The sequence below is a fragment of the Mastacembelus armatus genome, chromosome 15 (assembly GCF_900324485.2).
Source record: "Mastacembelus armatus chromosome 15, fMasArm1.2, whole genome shotgun sequence".
Lineage (NCBI taxonomy): Eukaryota > Metazoa > Chordata > Actinopteri > Synbranchiformes > Mastacembelidae > Mastacembelus > Mastacembelus armatus.
Genome location: NC_046647.1, coordinates 15,101,123 through 15,117,188, shown reverse-complemented (window position 1 = coordinate 15,117,188; position 16,066 = coordinate 15,101,123). Strand labels below are relative to the sequence as shown.

At 38.9% G+C, this 16,066-nt stretch overlaps 1 protein-coding gene across 3 annotated transcripts in view; it reads left to right on the top strand.

The window, feature by feature from the left end:
• Positions 1–16,066, top strand: part of adam12b (ADAM metallopeptidase domain 12b) — a 70,676-nt gene that overhangs the window by 33,884 nt on the left and 20,726 nt on the right. For all 3 annotated transcript variants that reach the window (XM_026309901.1, XM_026309900.1, XM_026309902.2), the window contains 7 exons: positions 155–231; positions 1,032–1,221; positions 2,299–2,364; positions 3,174–3,245; positions 3,684–3,853; positions 4,503–4,587; positions 7,178–7,326. In XM_026309901.1, coding sequence (XP_026165686.1) covers positions 155–231; positions 1,032–1,221; positions 2,299–2,364; positions 3,174–3,245; positions 3,684–3,853; positions 4,503–4,587; positions 7,178–7,326 — 809 coding nt within the window. The remainder of the gene's footprint in view (positions 1–154; positions 232–1,031; positions 1,222–2,298; positions 2,365–3,173; positions 3,246–3,683; positions 3,854–4,502; positions 4,588–7,177; positions 7,327–16,066) is intronic.

The following is a 16,066-nucleotide window of genomic DNA, read 5'->3' as shown; positions in this document are numbered from 1 at the left end:
GTAAGAGCTGAAATGCAACATGCAGCTTTTGGTTTTTTTAACACCATACATTTTTAATCCCATTATCCATGAGGTTGAAGTCTTTTTATAAATGTTTGTATCTCCAGTATATAAAGGCTTTTTTTGGCTTGATTTTATTTACAATCTATTTTAGAATAACTGCTACTACCATGGGGAAGTGCAGGCACATCCAAACTCTGATGTCACCATCAGCGCCTGCTCAGGCCTTCGGTAAGAAATATGACCACCATTTTGTATTCAAGCAGCATCTCAAAACGGCCCTTTAAGTGCTATTTAACACTGCAATGTTTATAATAACTTAAGTCACTCTGCAGAGCAGCCCATCACTCTTAAACCCCTTAAGCAGGCTGTCAGTACGTTGGTGTTGTCAGGAATCAGAGAAAATGTCACACCTCATTGTCTTTGTCCACAGACACATCCAGTAAATATCTGCAATCATTTAGTCAGTTATTGGCATCCTGCTATTTCTAATGACCAGCTACAAGAAGATTTGAAAATTGTTCATCAGCCAAGTCTCGAAATACACAGTGACAGTTCCTGCTTAATTGAACAGCAAGAAAATATATTTTTGCAAAGAGAAAGTGCTTAGTTTGCCATGACGACCTTTTATCAAGGCAATAACAGCTAATGACAAAGAACATTAAAGTTGTTAATCATTTATGGGCTAAATTTTCTTGATCTAAAAAGCAGAAATGTGATCATTTCAGTGAGAGAGTACACAAAACAGATGCTGTGTAATAATACTGAATTCATGTGAAAGAGCTTTTGTGCTTCAAACCATAATGATATTAAACCTAACAGGCTGGTTTTCAGATGGTCTCTATAGCTTGGCCCTGTTGCCAGGATAAAGAAAATATTCAGTTTCAAGTTGCTTTAATAAAAGTGGACTGAGTGCTACCTCATTTGTCACATATTTCATTAAAGAGAGCCACACTCAGTCACATTCTGCAGTTTAGGGACTGCCTAGTCTTTGAAGCTTTGTTTTCAGACTTGTGCTGCTGTCTCTGCAGAGGCTTCATCGCACTTGAGAACAAAACATTCATCATTGAGCCGGTGTCTGGCCTAAACACTGGTGCCCACATCATGTACAGAGTGGAAGAACTCAGACTGACCCCAGGATCCTGTGGCCACGGGTTCAACATGTCCTCTGTTGCCCCTGAAAACTACATCAGAAGCCCCTTCCAATCCTTTCACGCAAGGGTAAGATTATTATTTAAGTGTCTAATGTTTCTGCAGGGTAAGACATTCACCTGAGGAAACATAAAAGAGCATTTGTCCAAAGATCAGCAAATTGGAAAGCAATCCAATCTGGATAGGCTCTCTGAGGGAGTTGCCTTGGGCTTGACACTCATTTTATCCGAGGGCCCATGCAGAAGGTCTGGCTGATGATTTGCGTGGAGCAGGTGTGGCATCCATCTGCCCCTATTCCCAAACATTAAAAACTCCATTTGAGTCAGGAAGTGATCCTACCAACCTACAGTACTTAATGACATAATTGGGTTTTGGAGTTTCATAAGAGCATCAGTTAAGCCTTAATGTTAACAGAACAGTGAGGCAAAAAGATCACTGAACACAACTTTGTGACCTCTGTGCTTCTGTGTGATGTCCTTGCTGCTTTGTACTATAGTCATAATAAAATTAGATAAAGTTGGAGGTGGTTTTCAGCCTTCACTTAAAGAAATAACATGGCATTTGGGCAACTTTCTTCAAGATCTAGATAAGACAATTGAGAGCTCTCTCATTTCTGTTGACTACTGTAAATATGAGTGAATAGTGAATAGTCTAAGAAAAATGGGACCTGGCTCAGTTCAGAGGTGGCTAACAGCACCTCTAAAGCTCACTAGCCAACATGGTAAATCCACAAGTTGTGGTTTTATGGCATGTTATGTGAAACCAGGAAGTCACTGCACCAACAGTCAAGAAATAGTCTTTGTGTGGATTAAATGTATATCACAATAAAATGTACTACTTTGTCAGCTTTATAGATACTGGTAAGCAAATTATGTTACCTCTGGACAGAGCCAGGCAAGCTGTTTCCCCTGCATTCAATTTTTATGTCAAGCTATGCTGGCAAACTACTAGCTGTAGCTTCCTGTTTACCAAACAGGACTCGAAAGGATTCATCTTAAGGTTTTAATATAGGCCTATGGGAAGCGATACTGCGTCAATTGTGTGTTTCTGTTATTTTGCTATTGCTTAAAATATAAAGTAGCCTTAATCCATTTCCAGCATATCACAATGCATTTCTAACATGTATCATCCCTGTTTTTCCCTCAGCATAAAAGAAATGCTCAGAAGACAACCAAATACGTCGAGCTGATCATTGTTGCAGACAACAGAGAGGTACTACATCTGCCTTGATTCCATTCATAAATCCACTGTTCAAGCAACAGAAATAACACACTGACGATTCAGCAACCCTTCATGGTTTAAGCATGAAAAAAGCAGGATACACGTAGTAACAGTAGAGCATGTCCCACTGGAGATGCAGAATTAGGTCAGTGTGCAACAAGCAGTGTGGTCTGGTGGTAGTGGCTCCGTTCTGACAGGAAGTTCTGAGTGATTTCCCAGCAGAGCAGACAGGAAACAGGAAAAAACCATGTGGATGCAGAAGAGTGTCCAATAAGCACTGACACACTCATTGTTGGGTTTCCTCCTGGCAAATCCTCAACTAATGCTACTCATCTGAATGGAAAGAAAGGAAATGAAAAAAGAGGGGGAAAATTATAAGGGGTCATGTATGTTGTCTGGGTCAGATTTGAAATTCAGTGCCAATGCAGGTGGATACACAGTAGGGTGGAAATAGAAGATCTGACTTTCCTGCACTTTGCATCCAACGCTCTGGAGGGCATCATATCTGCCAATATACCTGCTCCCTGTGGCCGTGTTATTTGTCTCTCTAACGCTGTGAGATTTTTCTAGATCCAGATGGTCACAGCTTGACAGCCTGTCTTACACACAATTATATGTTTTTCCTTTGAATACATTAAGCATCTCATTGATACAAAACATTGCCTTTGAAGGTGTTGTTGCATGTTTTATTTTAGTCACGAAAATGACTCTATCTATAGTAGCATCTGTGTATTCATGCTTCATACTTGAGCGTAATTATTCCCATTTCCACCACTGATTACATGTAATTTTATTATCAGTTTCAGAAACATGGGAAGGACTTGGAGAAGGTGAAACAGAGATTGGCAGAGATAGCCAATTATGTGGACAAGGTAAAACATCCTCTCCCTTTTGCACATAAATCACTTTTTTAAAATAGAAATACTGCTGGCAGCAGAGATTAATGGGATGACTGTCTGATATATTAATGTCCTACTAAAACAGCTGCTTTTAGTCTGTAACCTTTGCCAGAGCTGAGGATCTATGGCTTGCAGATATAGCAAGCAGATGGATTTACTTAAGGGAAGCATGGATAGAGACACGGAAACGGCATATTCTGATCAAGTGAAAAATATTAAAAAAAAGATGTTCTCACTGATGCTCACAGAGAGTGAGCTGTGAAATTTAATGAGGAAAGATAAAAGGCTATTATAGTGCTTCACCCATCTATTTTAATGCCTTTTGATCATTCATGTGATCTAAACAGTTTAAATCTCTTGGCCTTTCTTTCTTTCCACACTGATTCTGCTTATCAACATGCGCCCCGTCAGTTCTACAGAGCCCTGAACATCCGGGTGGCCCTGGTAGGTCTGGAAGTGTGGAGTGACTCTGATAAATGTTCCATCACCCAGGATCCCTTCACTACACTGCACGAATTCCTAGACTGGAGGAAAGTCAAACTGCTGCCTCAGAAACCTCATGACAATGCTCAGCTCATAAGGTGAAAATATTTTATTTAACAGAAGAAAATGAGCCCAGAACTGAACAAACATTGATGCAGTACATGGCTCTTTTGCATTTCTCAGTCATTAACTACAGTCTCTTATACTTTACATTATTTTTAACCCTTTCCCAGAGGACAACATTGCTTTTTACACTGATCTCATACCCAGTCAGACATTATTTTCCTTTAACTATACTGCTGTACCTTATCCAACTAGCAGAGATTTGAGCTTGTTTGTTTTATTGTTTATTTTGATCCACATTTACTGTTCCTAGGAAACATATTTTACACAATATACTGTACGGTCAGCAAATGTTTATACTTACACTACTTACAATAAGTAAAAGGCTTAAGATATTACCATTCCTCCAGCTCAAACCAAACATTTAAACACTGATAATAAAATAATAATGCATCTCAATTGATTTTCACATCCATAGTGCAAAGAAAGTTGAAACTGTTTTGCTTATGTCTTAAAAGTTCCTTCATATTTTTTTCAATACACTATATTTTAACATTCAAAATCTTATCAATTCTCAGCTGCTTGTAGGTAACAGTCTGTGATCCTGTAGATGCCAGTGCTTTCTTTTCTCCTGTAACACTTTTGTCTTCTATCTACCCTATGTCTATACCGTGTCCTTTGCAGTGGGGTTTACTTCCAGGGCACCACCATTGGCATGGCGCCCATAATGAGCATGTGCACAGTTGAGCAGTCTGGAGGCATTGTCATGGTGAGTATAAAACCTTCGTGCTGCTCCCACCATGCCCCCACCCTTCCCTTCTCTCCCTCTCAGTAGCCTTATTGTATCAGCGTGGACGTTGTTCAGATTTGGCAGACTAACAAAGTCTAGACATGATTTACACAAAAAAAGGTGCTCGCTGTTTGCTTGAAGGGCATTTATGCACAGGTGTGGCAGGAAGTCACGCTTTTAATATTTGTACTGGTGCTTCCTCAACATTCATGGTTTCTTTATTACCACAAACAGCCGTGTGCTCAAAGGAATATATAAAAATATACTCCGAGAAGGGTTGAAGTGCTGAGTGCACACCCTTGTAGGGTAATTTGAAATCTTGCAGTCATTCAGTCGGTTTCCTGTGACAGCTCTAAAAGTGTTGGTGGGGCACAGGGGTAAATCAAAGGCTAGAGTGATTAAACAAAGCCACATTTACATTTTTATGAGATATGATAAATAGTTTATGCCAGCCCTTACAAAGCACACGTCTGAATCAAAATTTTTACACACAACTGCACATCACCCTTGGTACACTAAATTATTACACATAGTAAATTACCTGCCTGTTGGGCTCCTGTGCCTGCTGTAGCACTTGACACCCATGCCAAATTACAAAGTGGTTTTCAGCCCAGTGCCATTACATCTCAGCCCAGATGTGTATCCTCCATTAATAGATATGTTGTCTGCTGGCCAAGGCTATGGTGAGGCTTCTCCAGATGTTTGTCTTCCCCATTACTTACAGATGGCAGATGGTTTGGACTGAGATTAAAGCACCGTGTAACCAGTTAAAGGCGGCCAGTTGTAATGAGCTATTTTTCAACGCATACACTGCCATGTGTTAATCAGCCTCAAATCCATTATTTGGTCCACATGTTCGTTATAAATCATAATGCCATTTATTTTTTCCAGTAAAGTCACATGAAGCTTTATATGAGAATAGTTAGGTTTAAACAGTGAAAGCCAACAATACCCATGTTTTACATGATGTTCTTGCCTCAGAGCTATTTCCTCACATGGCTGGAAATTTTATAGGACAATCAGAGCATTTCTTCGTTGTATCATATTCTCACCATCCTACAACTGTTCATAGCTGCTTCAAAGTAATGACTGTTGCTTTCAAGAGTTTTATCCATTTCTGCTGACTCTGATATTACACTTTTTTTGTGAGCAGGCACTCAACTGTGAATCATACACACAGTCACACTAATAAACATGACAGAAGTAGAAGAAGTAAGTTTTCCCATCCCTCTTGTTAAAAGGCAGGGTGTTGCTCCCCATGATGCTGCTCTTTAATCAGAGCAGAAAATAGATCAACCTGCCCTCAACTTTGACATATGACCTCATCTTTAAAGGAAGCATGTGATTTTCTCATGTCCATAACAAAAACACCACAGATGCTGAAATGCTCAATTATATTACTAAGGGTTTAGATACACGTTTTTTTCTTTCTTTTTTTTTAAGTTTGTGCAGATGTTTTATATATCTAATTCTGAGTGTAAAGTTGGTTCTTTTCTGTTTCAGACATTCAAACACACCTCCTAACAGAAATTGGATCAACCAGTCAGTCTGCTTGAAGCTCATGTCCACACAGCAAATTGTTGAGATTTGGATGCTTTGTGCGGAGGCTTCTCTGTGAGCCTCTGTGATGTAACTGTATAGTTGCCCCATAAGACCCTTCTCATTGTAGACTTGCACAGATGATAAGATTTATCTTCATAATTCCAGCATTACTAATACACTCATGACAGCTGTGCTAAGAATGTAGAATTTGTATTCAGGGTCAAAGCTGAGCAAAATGTCTGAAATTAAACAAACTGCTCAGCACTTAAGGAAAGTCGATTATTCCTTTAGTAGTTAGATGAGAATATTGATAATACTATTGATAATCTTATGCGTTACAGGAGAGAGGTATGTAAAATAAGTTTTAATTACAGTTTGCCTAGAATAACACGACATTTTTCAAAATGATAAAATAACATGATCATCTTATCACAGTATTTTGCCTTTTGGGGGCTCGGTAATTGTGTCATTCGCTGTGTTTTTCCCTTTTCATGTTTCTTGTTGGCAAATATATAAATGCTGTATTAATTGCCTTAGCTCCTCTGGCTACAGTACTAGAATAAACTGAAACTTTGACCTCTCTTTCTCGCCATTCTCCATCACTGTCTGCTTTTTGAAGGGCAGTTGTCTCGTTTATCATTCAGTGCTGAGTCATAGAGCAGTAGGTTTATGGAGCTTCCTGCAGTAGCTTTCTCCAGTGGTAGCGGGTGAGATTGGGTCTGCAGGGGTAATGGAATGGCAGATGAATTCTGGTCTCCATGAGGAGAATGAGTAATCGCAGAAGGATGAGGGGGATAGGACAGTTACAGAACAGTTTTGGGAGTCTGCAGCTCAAAAATTGTCTTCTTTGAACTGTGCTTTTTTTTTTTCTTTTCATTTTTTCCACTTTTGAGAGTGACAGCAGACTGCAGTTTGTCTTACTTTTTACTCAAGTAACTTACTTTACTTGACACAGTCAAAACCATAAGAATACACATAATTAACACGTTTTCATGTTATGTGGTTGCCTTTTTTCTCCTCATTGTAGGATCACTCTGAGAACCCACTGGGTGCAGCTGTGACTTTGGCACATGAGCTGGGACACAATTTTGGCATGAACCACGACACTCCAGAGCGTGGCTGTGGCTGCCGGATGACGGTTGATCGTGGAGGGTGCATCATGACCCCCTCCACAGGGTGAGTTTTTTTTTTTTGGTGATACAAAACAGTATCAAGGAAGAAATTACATTGCCCAAACTTCATGATTAGAACATAAGATGAATATAGTACAAATCTGTACTCTGTTGGACTGGTTGACACAGCTGCCGTTTAAGGCGAAATCCAAATTCTGCGTCCACTGCAACATGCTGTTATGGCATAAATTGTTTTGCATTTCAAGCGCTGCATATTTTGCTGGTTGTTTTAGACAGATTTGATTACTTTTTATATTACATTAAAATTTTCAAATTGTAGTCTACACTAATCAAATCTTGCAGGGAATAAAGTTGCCAGCAGTGGCTTTGAATTTAAATATTAGCTCAGGCAAAGGTTTAAAATTGGTGTTTTTTCTCTGTGTTGTGGGTGCATTGGTTTAGAGCCGTCAAAAAGTTCCCTTTTAAAAGCCTTGTTTCACAAAGCTATGAGATTAAAACTATTCAGTGTAACTTTGCTGAATAAATTAGTGACTCCTTCCACCTGAACAAACAAAATTAAGCTCTACCGGTTTCACAGTGAATCATTTTTATCTGCATATGATGCTTTTTGTTTATGTATGAGAAAGGACTCAAACACACAGACACACACAAACTTTGGTCTGACACTAAAGCAGCTGTTCTAGCTTTTACTCGTGCTGCCTGGGTCACTGAGATAACAGTGCTGCTGCAAGTGATGGACTCTGTCACTGTTGGTAAACAGCAGACAGATAAGACGAACCCACAGCACAATACCAGATTTCACCCGTGGTCTAATTCCAGTCTGGTTTCTCTGACGGTGAGTCCTGCAAGCCATAAACGAATGTAGTCAAAATAGATTCCACATCACTGTGAAGAAGCAACACACAAAAGGCTAAAATACACATTTACTATTGTTATTTTTTTTAATCACATTTTACATATACAAACCCTGTCACTTACAAATAGGAAATACATTTTTAATGGCTAATATGAACAAGAGGATGGCTTACAGCAAGTAAAACCTGTTGTAATGTTAAAACATATACATGCATACATAACACTGATTGAAATCTTTTGAACCTAATGTTAAAAAAAACATATACCAGAGTCCTGTAAAAATATACATAGACAATGGGGGAGGGAGGACTGTCACAACCTGCTTATTTGTATAGCCACTGGCAGCAATGAAGTTAAACTCGCTGTTCTCATAATACAACATTATTTTCAAGGGGAAAATGCATAATGCACATTGAGCACTGCTGGATTTATGCAGTGTAGTTTTTAAAATATGTACTGACTTTGCTTTAGCCCGTTAGCAGTCAGAGATTTCTAATGATGTTATGTAGAGAGTTTAGAAAAATGATCATTGGTTAGAGTGTTTGAATTCTTCGTAACAAAATAGGTTAATTAGGCATTCATTCATTTTCAGCACTCTCTGCTACATAGTAATGAGATTATACGCATTAGTAGTTGAGAGAGGTGATCAGTGACCTTTCGTTCCGAAACTCGCTCCTCTGTTTGCTAAGTAAAGGGTGCAGGATAAATCCATACACTGTAGTACGATGACATTTTGCCTGGCACTTTTGTCTAGATAGATTAAATCCAAGTATCAATATTTTCCTATTTAATTATTTATCTTTTAACTACATTGACCATTGTTCATTACAGTCTGTGTATTTGTATTCAGTGAAGATGAATGCATTATTTAAAGGAGTTCATAGATTTTTCTATGATGGTGTTAATACAAACTATTCAAGGTATTTAAGAAAATACCAAAATGAGAGGACCACAATGAAAACTGGAAGGTAATAGAGTCCATTAGCAACTCATACAATAAAGTTTATCAGGGACACCTGTACACTACAATCTAGTGTAGTCCGATATAGCAGCCCTGCAAGTGGGTCAACAGATTGTGTTTTCTAATATGTCAATAAACATGTTGATTCACATAGAATAAATCTTTAAAGCTGCCCTAATCAGTACATTTTCCATTAAAGTGTTACATTGACGTTTTTATTTTCAATCAGTATGCTAAGCTAAGCAAACCCATCAGGCTCCATATTTAGATTTGAGAGTGGATTGATTTCTCACCTAGCCTTTAGCACAAGAGCAAATATGCAGAAGTGTTTCACATTACTTTAAATGACTGCATGTGCATCTTTCAGCAACAGGTACAGCACCTTTCAAATAAAATGTACATTAGTGTTAAATATACATTTTCATAAAACACAAGGCAGTATAAAAAGAGACATAAATGAGATTTTAAAACGTAAAATGACCTTTAAAGATAAGCTGAAAATATTTTTAAAAAATAATAAAATTCCATTGTAGTGATCATCAGAAAGAATTACCGTCTGACTTTACAGTGTTTTTTTAGCGTAGTTTCATGGTTTGCAGCTTTAATGGCTTTGCAATCACTCTCTACACTGTCATCAACTATGTTTGTCCAGCTGCAGAAGGCAGCTGTTTTCAGCTTTGATTAACTCACTGTACACAACCTGCCCAGCAACAAACAGGAAGCACATTTTTCAGCAAATAGCTGGTCAGAATTTAGCAACTAAAGCACCAAATATTTCCCTCAGGAGATGTAGGAGACCAAAAAAGAGCTAAAAGAGAACATTGAATGAATGTTAAATACTGGCTTTGTAAATAAGCAATTTGCTAACACATGTTCCATCATCTGTGATGTTTACAGCGTATTCTGATACTCGGCTTAATTTGTTGGTTCAGTGCCAGCTTGAAAGGTGAATGTTATCAACTTACCCAAGTTCAAGCTTCACTTATCCAGTTATCTCACAAATTCAATTTCCTGACCTATCAGCCTGAATTCGCTGTTTCCTGTTGACAAACCTAACAGTTTCACAAACCAATCTAAAAGTCATTTCTCCCGTCACAGGTTCAGTTTCTTTTTTTTTAATATATTAGCACCCTCCTCTGACACTCAGCACAGATGCCTTCAGAATGTGAAACATGTCGTTGTAAAGTAGTGTAGCTCGTTTGACTGTGTTTGGGATACTCTCAGCTTAGACTTGCTAATGGAGGAGAGGACAGGCTGCATCTAAATGACATGATTATCAGTGACGCTGCCAGCTGTAATCAGGGCCAGGGCACACAGAGAGAGATCCGCAGAGAGGTTCTTCATGCCTAGATAGACAGGCGCAGTGTGCAGTGGTTTTATTTGTCTTTTATCTCCCTCAGTGGTAAAGCAGAGGGAGAAACAAAAAGAGAGATAGAGGTGAAAGTAAGAGACAAACAGGAGAAAGATGACAATGAAAGAATAATTTGAATACACATGGACATCTGTGAGAGGTGTATGAAACATAAAGACTGGCCCCTAGAGATTTGTGTCATAACAACAAGTGGAAAATTGAGGGACATTGAGGAGGAACAGAGTTTACATGGACATTTTGAAGTTGAGGCTTTTAGAAGTTGAGGTAAGAGTTGCATCATATGAACACAGTGAGAAAGCTCAGAAGTATTTTCCTGTGTCTGTACAGTATTTGGAACTGGGAAGAAAGGTGGGCCCAGCAGGGAGCTGGACCTTTAGGCCAGGAGGTGAATACTCTAAGACAACACAAGGGAGCTTGGAACTACTTTTGAAATGTGAGGTGAAAAGGTACAAAATGTCCTTATCTGAAGACATTCTGTGGAGAAGAGTGAGAACACTAGTTAGATTTCTAGTCCATAAATGTTTGCAGTAAATTTAGCTTGTTTGGCTTATCCTCCTGCCATTTAATCACCACAGGTCCCTGCCAGTGTTGCAGCCTAACATTCACCGGAAAGGTCAAATGTGTCACTCCTGCTTAGCTTGGAATAAATGCATGTCAGTCTGTAGTGCAGCTCAGAGAGCAATAGAGACAGCTTGATGTCAGACACAGTGCTTACAAACCTAAGAACCCTTTATTTGTATGGGTTTCTATAGCATTTGAATCTAATTGCAAGTCCACTTATCAAATCTGAATCCATTCAAACTCGAATGTGTTTGTGTGGTTTGTCAAAAGAAGTGTACTGTTTTTATTTTACTCACAATAAATGTAAACAGTTTTGTGAATCTTACTTTTTCTAATGTGCAACTGGTCATTTTAATTTTAATTTTAGGACCAGTTACCAGATAGTTATGATAGCAACTACAGTACATACAGTGGGTACGGAAAATATTCAGACCCCTTTAAATTTTTCACTCTTTGTGTCATTGCAGCCATTTGCCAAAATCAAAAAAGTTCATTTTATTTCTCATTAATGTACACTCAGCACCCCATCTTGACAGAAAAAACCAGAAATGTAGAAATTTTTGCAAATTTATTAAAAAAGAAAAACTGAAATATCACATGGTCATAAGTATTCAGACCCTTTGCAGTGACACTCATATTTAACTCACATGCTGTCCATTTCTTCTGATCCTCCTTGAGATGGTTCTGCTCCTTCATTGGAGTCCAGCTGTGTTTAATTAAACTGATTGGACTTGATTAGGAAAGGCACTCACCTGTCTATATAAGACCTTACAGCTCACAGTGCATGTCAGAGCAAATGAGAATCATGGGGTCGAAGGACCCGCCCCAGGAGCTCAGAGACAGAATTGTGGCAAGGCACAGATCTGGCCAAGGTTACAAAAGAATTTCTGCAGCACTCAAGGTTCCTAAGAGCACAGTGGCCTCCATAATCCTCAAATGGAAAAAGTTTGGGACGACCAGAACTCTTCCTAGACCTGGCTGTCCAGCCAAACTGAGCAATCGTGGGAGAAGAGCCTTGGTGAGAGAGGTAAAGAAGAACCCAAAGATCACTGTGGCTGAGCTCCAGAGATGCAGTAGGGACATGGGAGAAAGTTCCACAAAGTCAACTATCACTGCAGCCCTCCACCAGTCGGGGCTTTATGGCAGAGTGGCCCGACGGAAGCCTCTCCTCAGTGCAAGACACATGAAAGGCCGCACAGAGTTTGCCAAAAAACACATGAAGGACTCCCAGACTATGAGAAATAAGATTCTCTGGTCTGATGAGACCAAGATTGAACTTTTTGGCCTTAATTCTAAGCGGTATGTGTGGAGAAAACCAGGCACTGCTCATCACCTGCCCAATACAATCCCTACAGTGAAACATGGTGGTGGGAGCATCATGTTGTGGGGGTGTTTTTCAGCTGCAAGGACAGGACGACTGGTTGCAATTGAAGGAAAGATGAATGTGGCCAAGTACAGAGATATCCTGGAAGAAAACCTCTTCCAGAGTGCTCAGGACCTCAGACTGGGCCGAAGGTTCACCTTTCAACAGGACAATGACCCTAAGCACACAGCTAAAATAACAAAGTAGTGGCTTCGGAACAACTCTGTGACCGTTCTTGACTGGCCCAGCCAGAGCCCTGACCTAAACCCAATTGAGCATCTCTGGAGAGACCTGAAAATGGCTGTCCACCAACGTTCACCATCCAACCTGACAGAACTGGAGAGGATCTGCAAGGAAAAATGGCAGAGGATCCCCAAATCCAGGTGTGAAAAACTTGTTGCATCATTCCCAAGAAGACTCATGGCTGTACTAGCTCAAAAGGGTGCTTCTACTCAATACTGAGCACAGGGTCTGAATACTTATGACCATGTGATATTTCAGTTTTTCTTTTTTATTAAATTTGCAAAAATTTCTACATTTCTGGTTTTTTCTGTCAAGATGGGGTGCTGAGTGTACATTAATGAGAAATAAAATGAACTTTTTTGATTTTGGCAAATGGCTGCAATGACACAAAGAGTGAAAAATTTAAAGGGGTCTGAATACTTTCCGTACCCACTGTAACTATTAAACCTAAACCATGCTCAGTTGAGCATTTTAGGGTTTTTATACACCATATATTTTGCTGGTCCAACATACTGGCTTCCAAATACATTTTAGGCTGTGAAGGTTTACAGATTTTTTTACTGGAACCAGATGCCAAATGGAACCAACTATTGAAACCCATTTCTGCCTTCAGTCCCTCTACTGTCTACAGACCTATGTCACTCTCCATTTAGACTGACATTTCCTTCTCTGCACCCAATGGCCTCCCATGCTGAGATGAAAAAAGCTGACAGGGATAGTTTGCATTACACATATGGTTATAGATTGAGGAAAAGCTGCTTGATGCATTAGACACTATAGTGCTACACAAAAGCCAGGTCCCCACTATGAAAATCACTGATTTCTAAAGAAATAACTTGGTTTATGGTTCGGGTCAGGTTAATGTTAGGGTTAGTATTAGGTTTAGCCAGGTAGTGGTTATGGTTAAGGTTCGAATAAATCTCAAGTAAATTATTGTGTCAGTTAAGTAAATGTAATTTCCCCACAATATATAAAAACAAGTCTGTGTGTGTGTGTGTGTGTGTGTGTGTGTGTGTGTTAAAGGGGCTTTTATACACAAAATTTGCCACATGGAGTAACACTCCACCTCTGAAAATAATGTAATATCTTCTGTGACTTTCATTTGTGTTTTGTGAAATGTAGGAATGTTTGTCTTTAAGCTTGAACCATACTATAGACAAAATATAAGACATCTCAATCACCCTCTGTATACATGAGTAGATGGTCCAAGAGAAGGTAAAAAGCAACTCACTGGTATGTAGTATTTGGAGAGTTGGTGGTTTCTTGTACATTGTTTTGCTGAGCTTGATGTGGTTTTTATGGCCTTCTGCTTACAGTTCTGTGTTATTTAACATCCCTTTTAATGACAATTCTTTAATGCCATTCAATGCCAAAGTGGTTTTAGTATCCATTGCAGCTCATACAATAGACAGTAAAGCCTAGTGAAGCATGTACCTCTTCTCTGAAAGACAAGTAACATGGGAGAGGGTAAATATATTTTGCTAGCCCCATTTAAACATTACTGAATTAAATTTCTCATAGATTAGGCATCACCAATAAAAAAGGAAACAGAAAGCATTGATATAATGACAATACTGAGTACACTGCTAGTAAGTGAGGTGGTGCCAAACTTTGTGAGCTTTTGCCATCACAGAAGTATGATGCTCTGTGATATTGATGAGATTAAAATTTTTACCAGTGTATTATTCATAATTATATTTCAAACAGTAAAATCTGCCAAAAAGAGGCTGACTAATAAGATTTTGTGTAACTGTTGTGCACAGCTATATTAGTTCCACCCCAGCAAACTACAACTGGAGAGGTTGAGGGGCTTTAAGCTAATATTATTCAGGGAAGTCTACACTCTCTGCTCCACTAATTTCCTGGACAGCAGAGCAGCCCTGTGGCCTCAGCTGTGATAATACACACCTTTGACTTGGGTCTATGGCAGACTGAGGTGTGCAATAATTTAATGCTGATTTATAGTCTATCTTTCTCTGGGTTTTATCAGAAACTTTCCCCATCCAATCCTTTCCATTTCTTAGAACTGACTTGAATGCCCTATACTGTTACTTTTCCAGTCGTGGTTAGAATGAAGATATCCAAAAGTATCATTTCAATCCTCCATTTGATTAAAAGTGAAAAACAATTCTTTGCAGTCAGGTTCTTACTACTGGAAAACACAATTTCTGCAAAAATGTCGAACAGTGTTGAATATTTCACAGGACATGTTTTTATTTTTGTTTTCACTGAGCTCTTCTCACTCTGTGCACTCCAAAACTTCACTGGCAAGGTGCCTGATGGGTATGGTTTTCACATTTTAATATAACACACAATACGGAATGTACCTCTTCTGCCATGTTTTACATGATTTGACAACACTGAATGCAAGCAAATCATTTGATGTACTGACCTTGCTAAAAACCTTCAGTCAGAAAACTTGTGCAACTTGTTCTTCCAGTAATTAATTGACTGTGAATCATAAACTCTGAAAATAGGGTATTTGAATACTGAATCAATATTAATATCATGTGTAATTTATTGATAATTCTTTGATAGCATTAAATCATGACTCAATTAAATTAGGAAATCACATTTGATATTATAGGGGTGTTTTGGGCTGTTTGAGAGAATATTCAATAATCAAATTTGCTCATTGATATTAAATGTTTTCCCTAAATGTTGTGTTGCTGACCTAAAAAGCACCACAACAGATTCTGTCCTCCACTGTGCATTAATGAACATTGTTTTCTGAGCTGCACCAGACAAAAAAGTAGGTGACAAAAAAAGAAGATACTATTATGGCATCCCTGGATATTCTGTCAGGCTGACACCGCATCTGTTATCAGGACGGAGTGGGCACCTGTTATCTTTGGGGATGTTACTTCAAATTAGTGTAGCTTAATTATCAAAATCAGTGGCCTTGTTGAGCATCAATTAAAGGCAGAGCATTTAAAAGGCTGTCTTGGCTCCAATCATGGCCCCTGGAGGTGCCCTTCAGTTTAAATAGTCAAGCAAATAAATGACATAGCACATCATAAATGTTCACTTGTACGGAGTTGTGTTTAATTAGCTTTAAATGTCATTTCAGTTATTCAAAATCCAGTCAAGATTGCATTAGTTTCTGTTTTTGTGAGTAAACTTTAACTGACATTTACTTGTACACTGTACATCTGTTATATTTCCATATTGAAACTAATGCGAGGACTGCACAATATGTTGTGAAAGTCAACATACAGTCCACTCCATTTGCTCATGCATATTTTGAAGCATGCCTGTGTCGTTACTAGTGGCAACCCGTACTATTTACAGGGGGCTGTAGTTTAATGTGGATAGTGTGTTTATCGTTGATGCGGTGCATGGTTTTCATGCACAGGGCAGCAAAGCTTTTTGTGTGTGGGTGTTTTTTATGTTGGTCTAAAAGACTTCAACTAGTGGATCATGGGAGC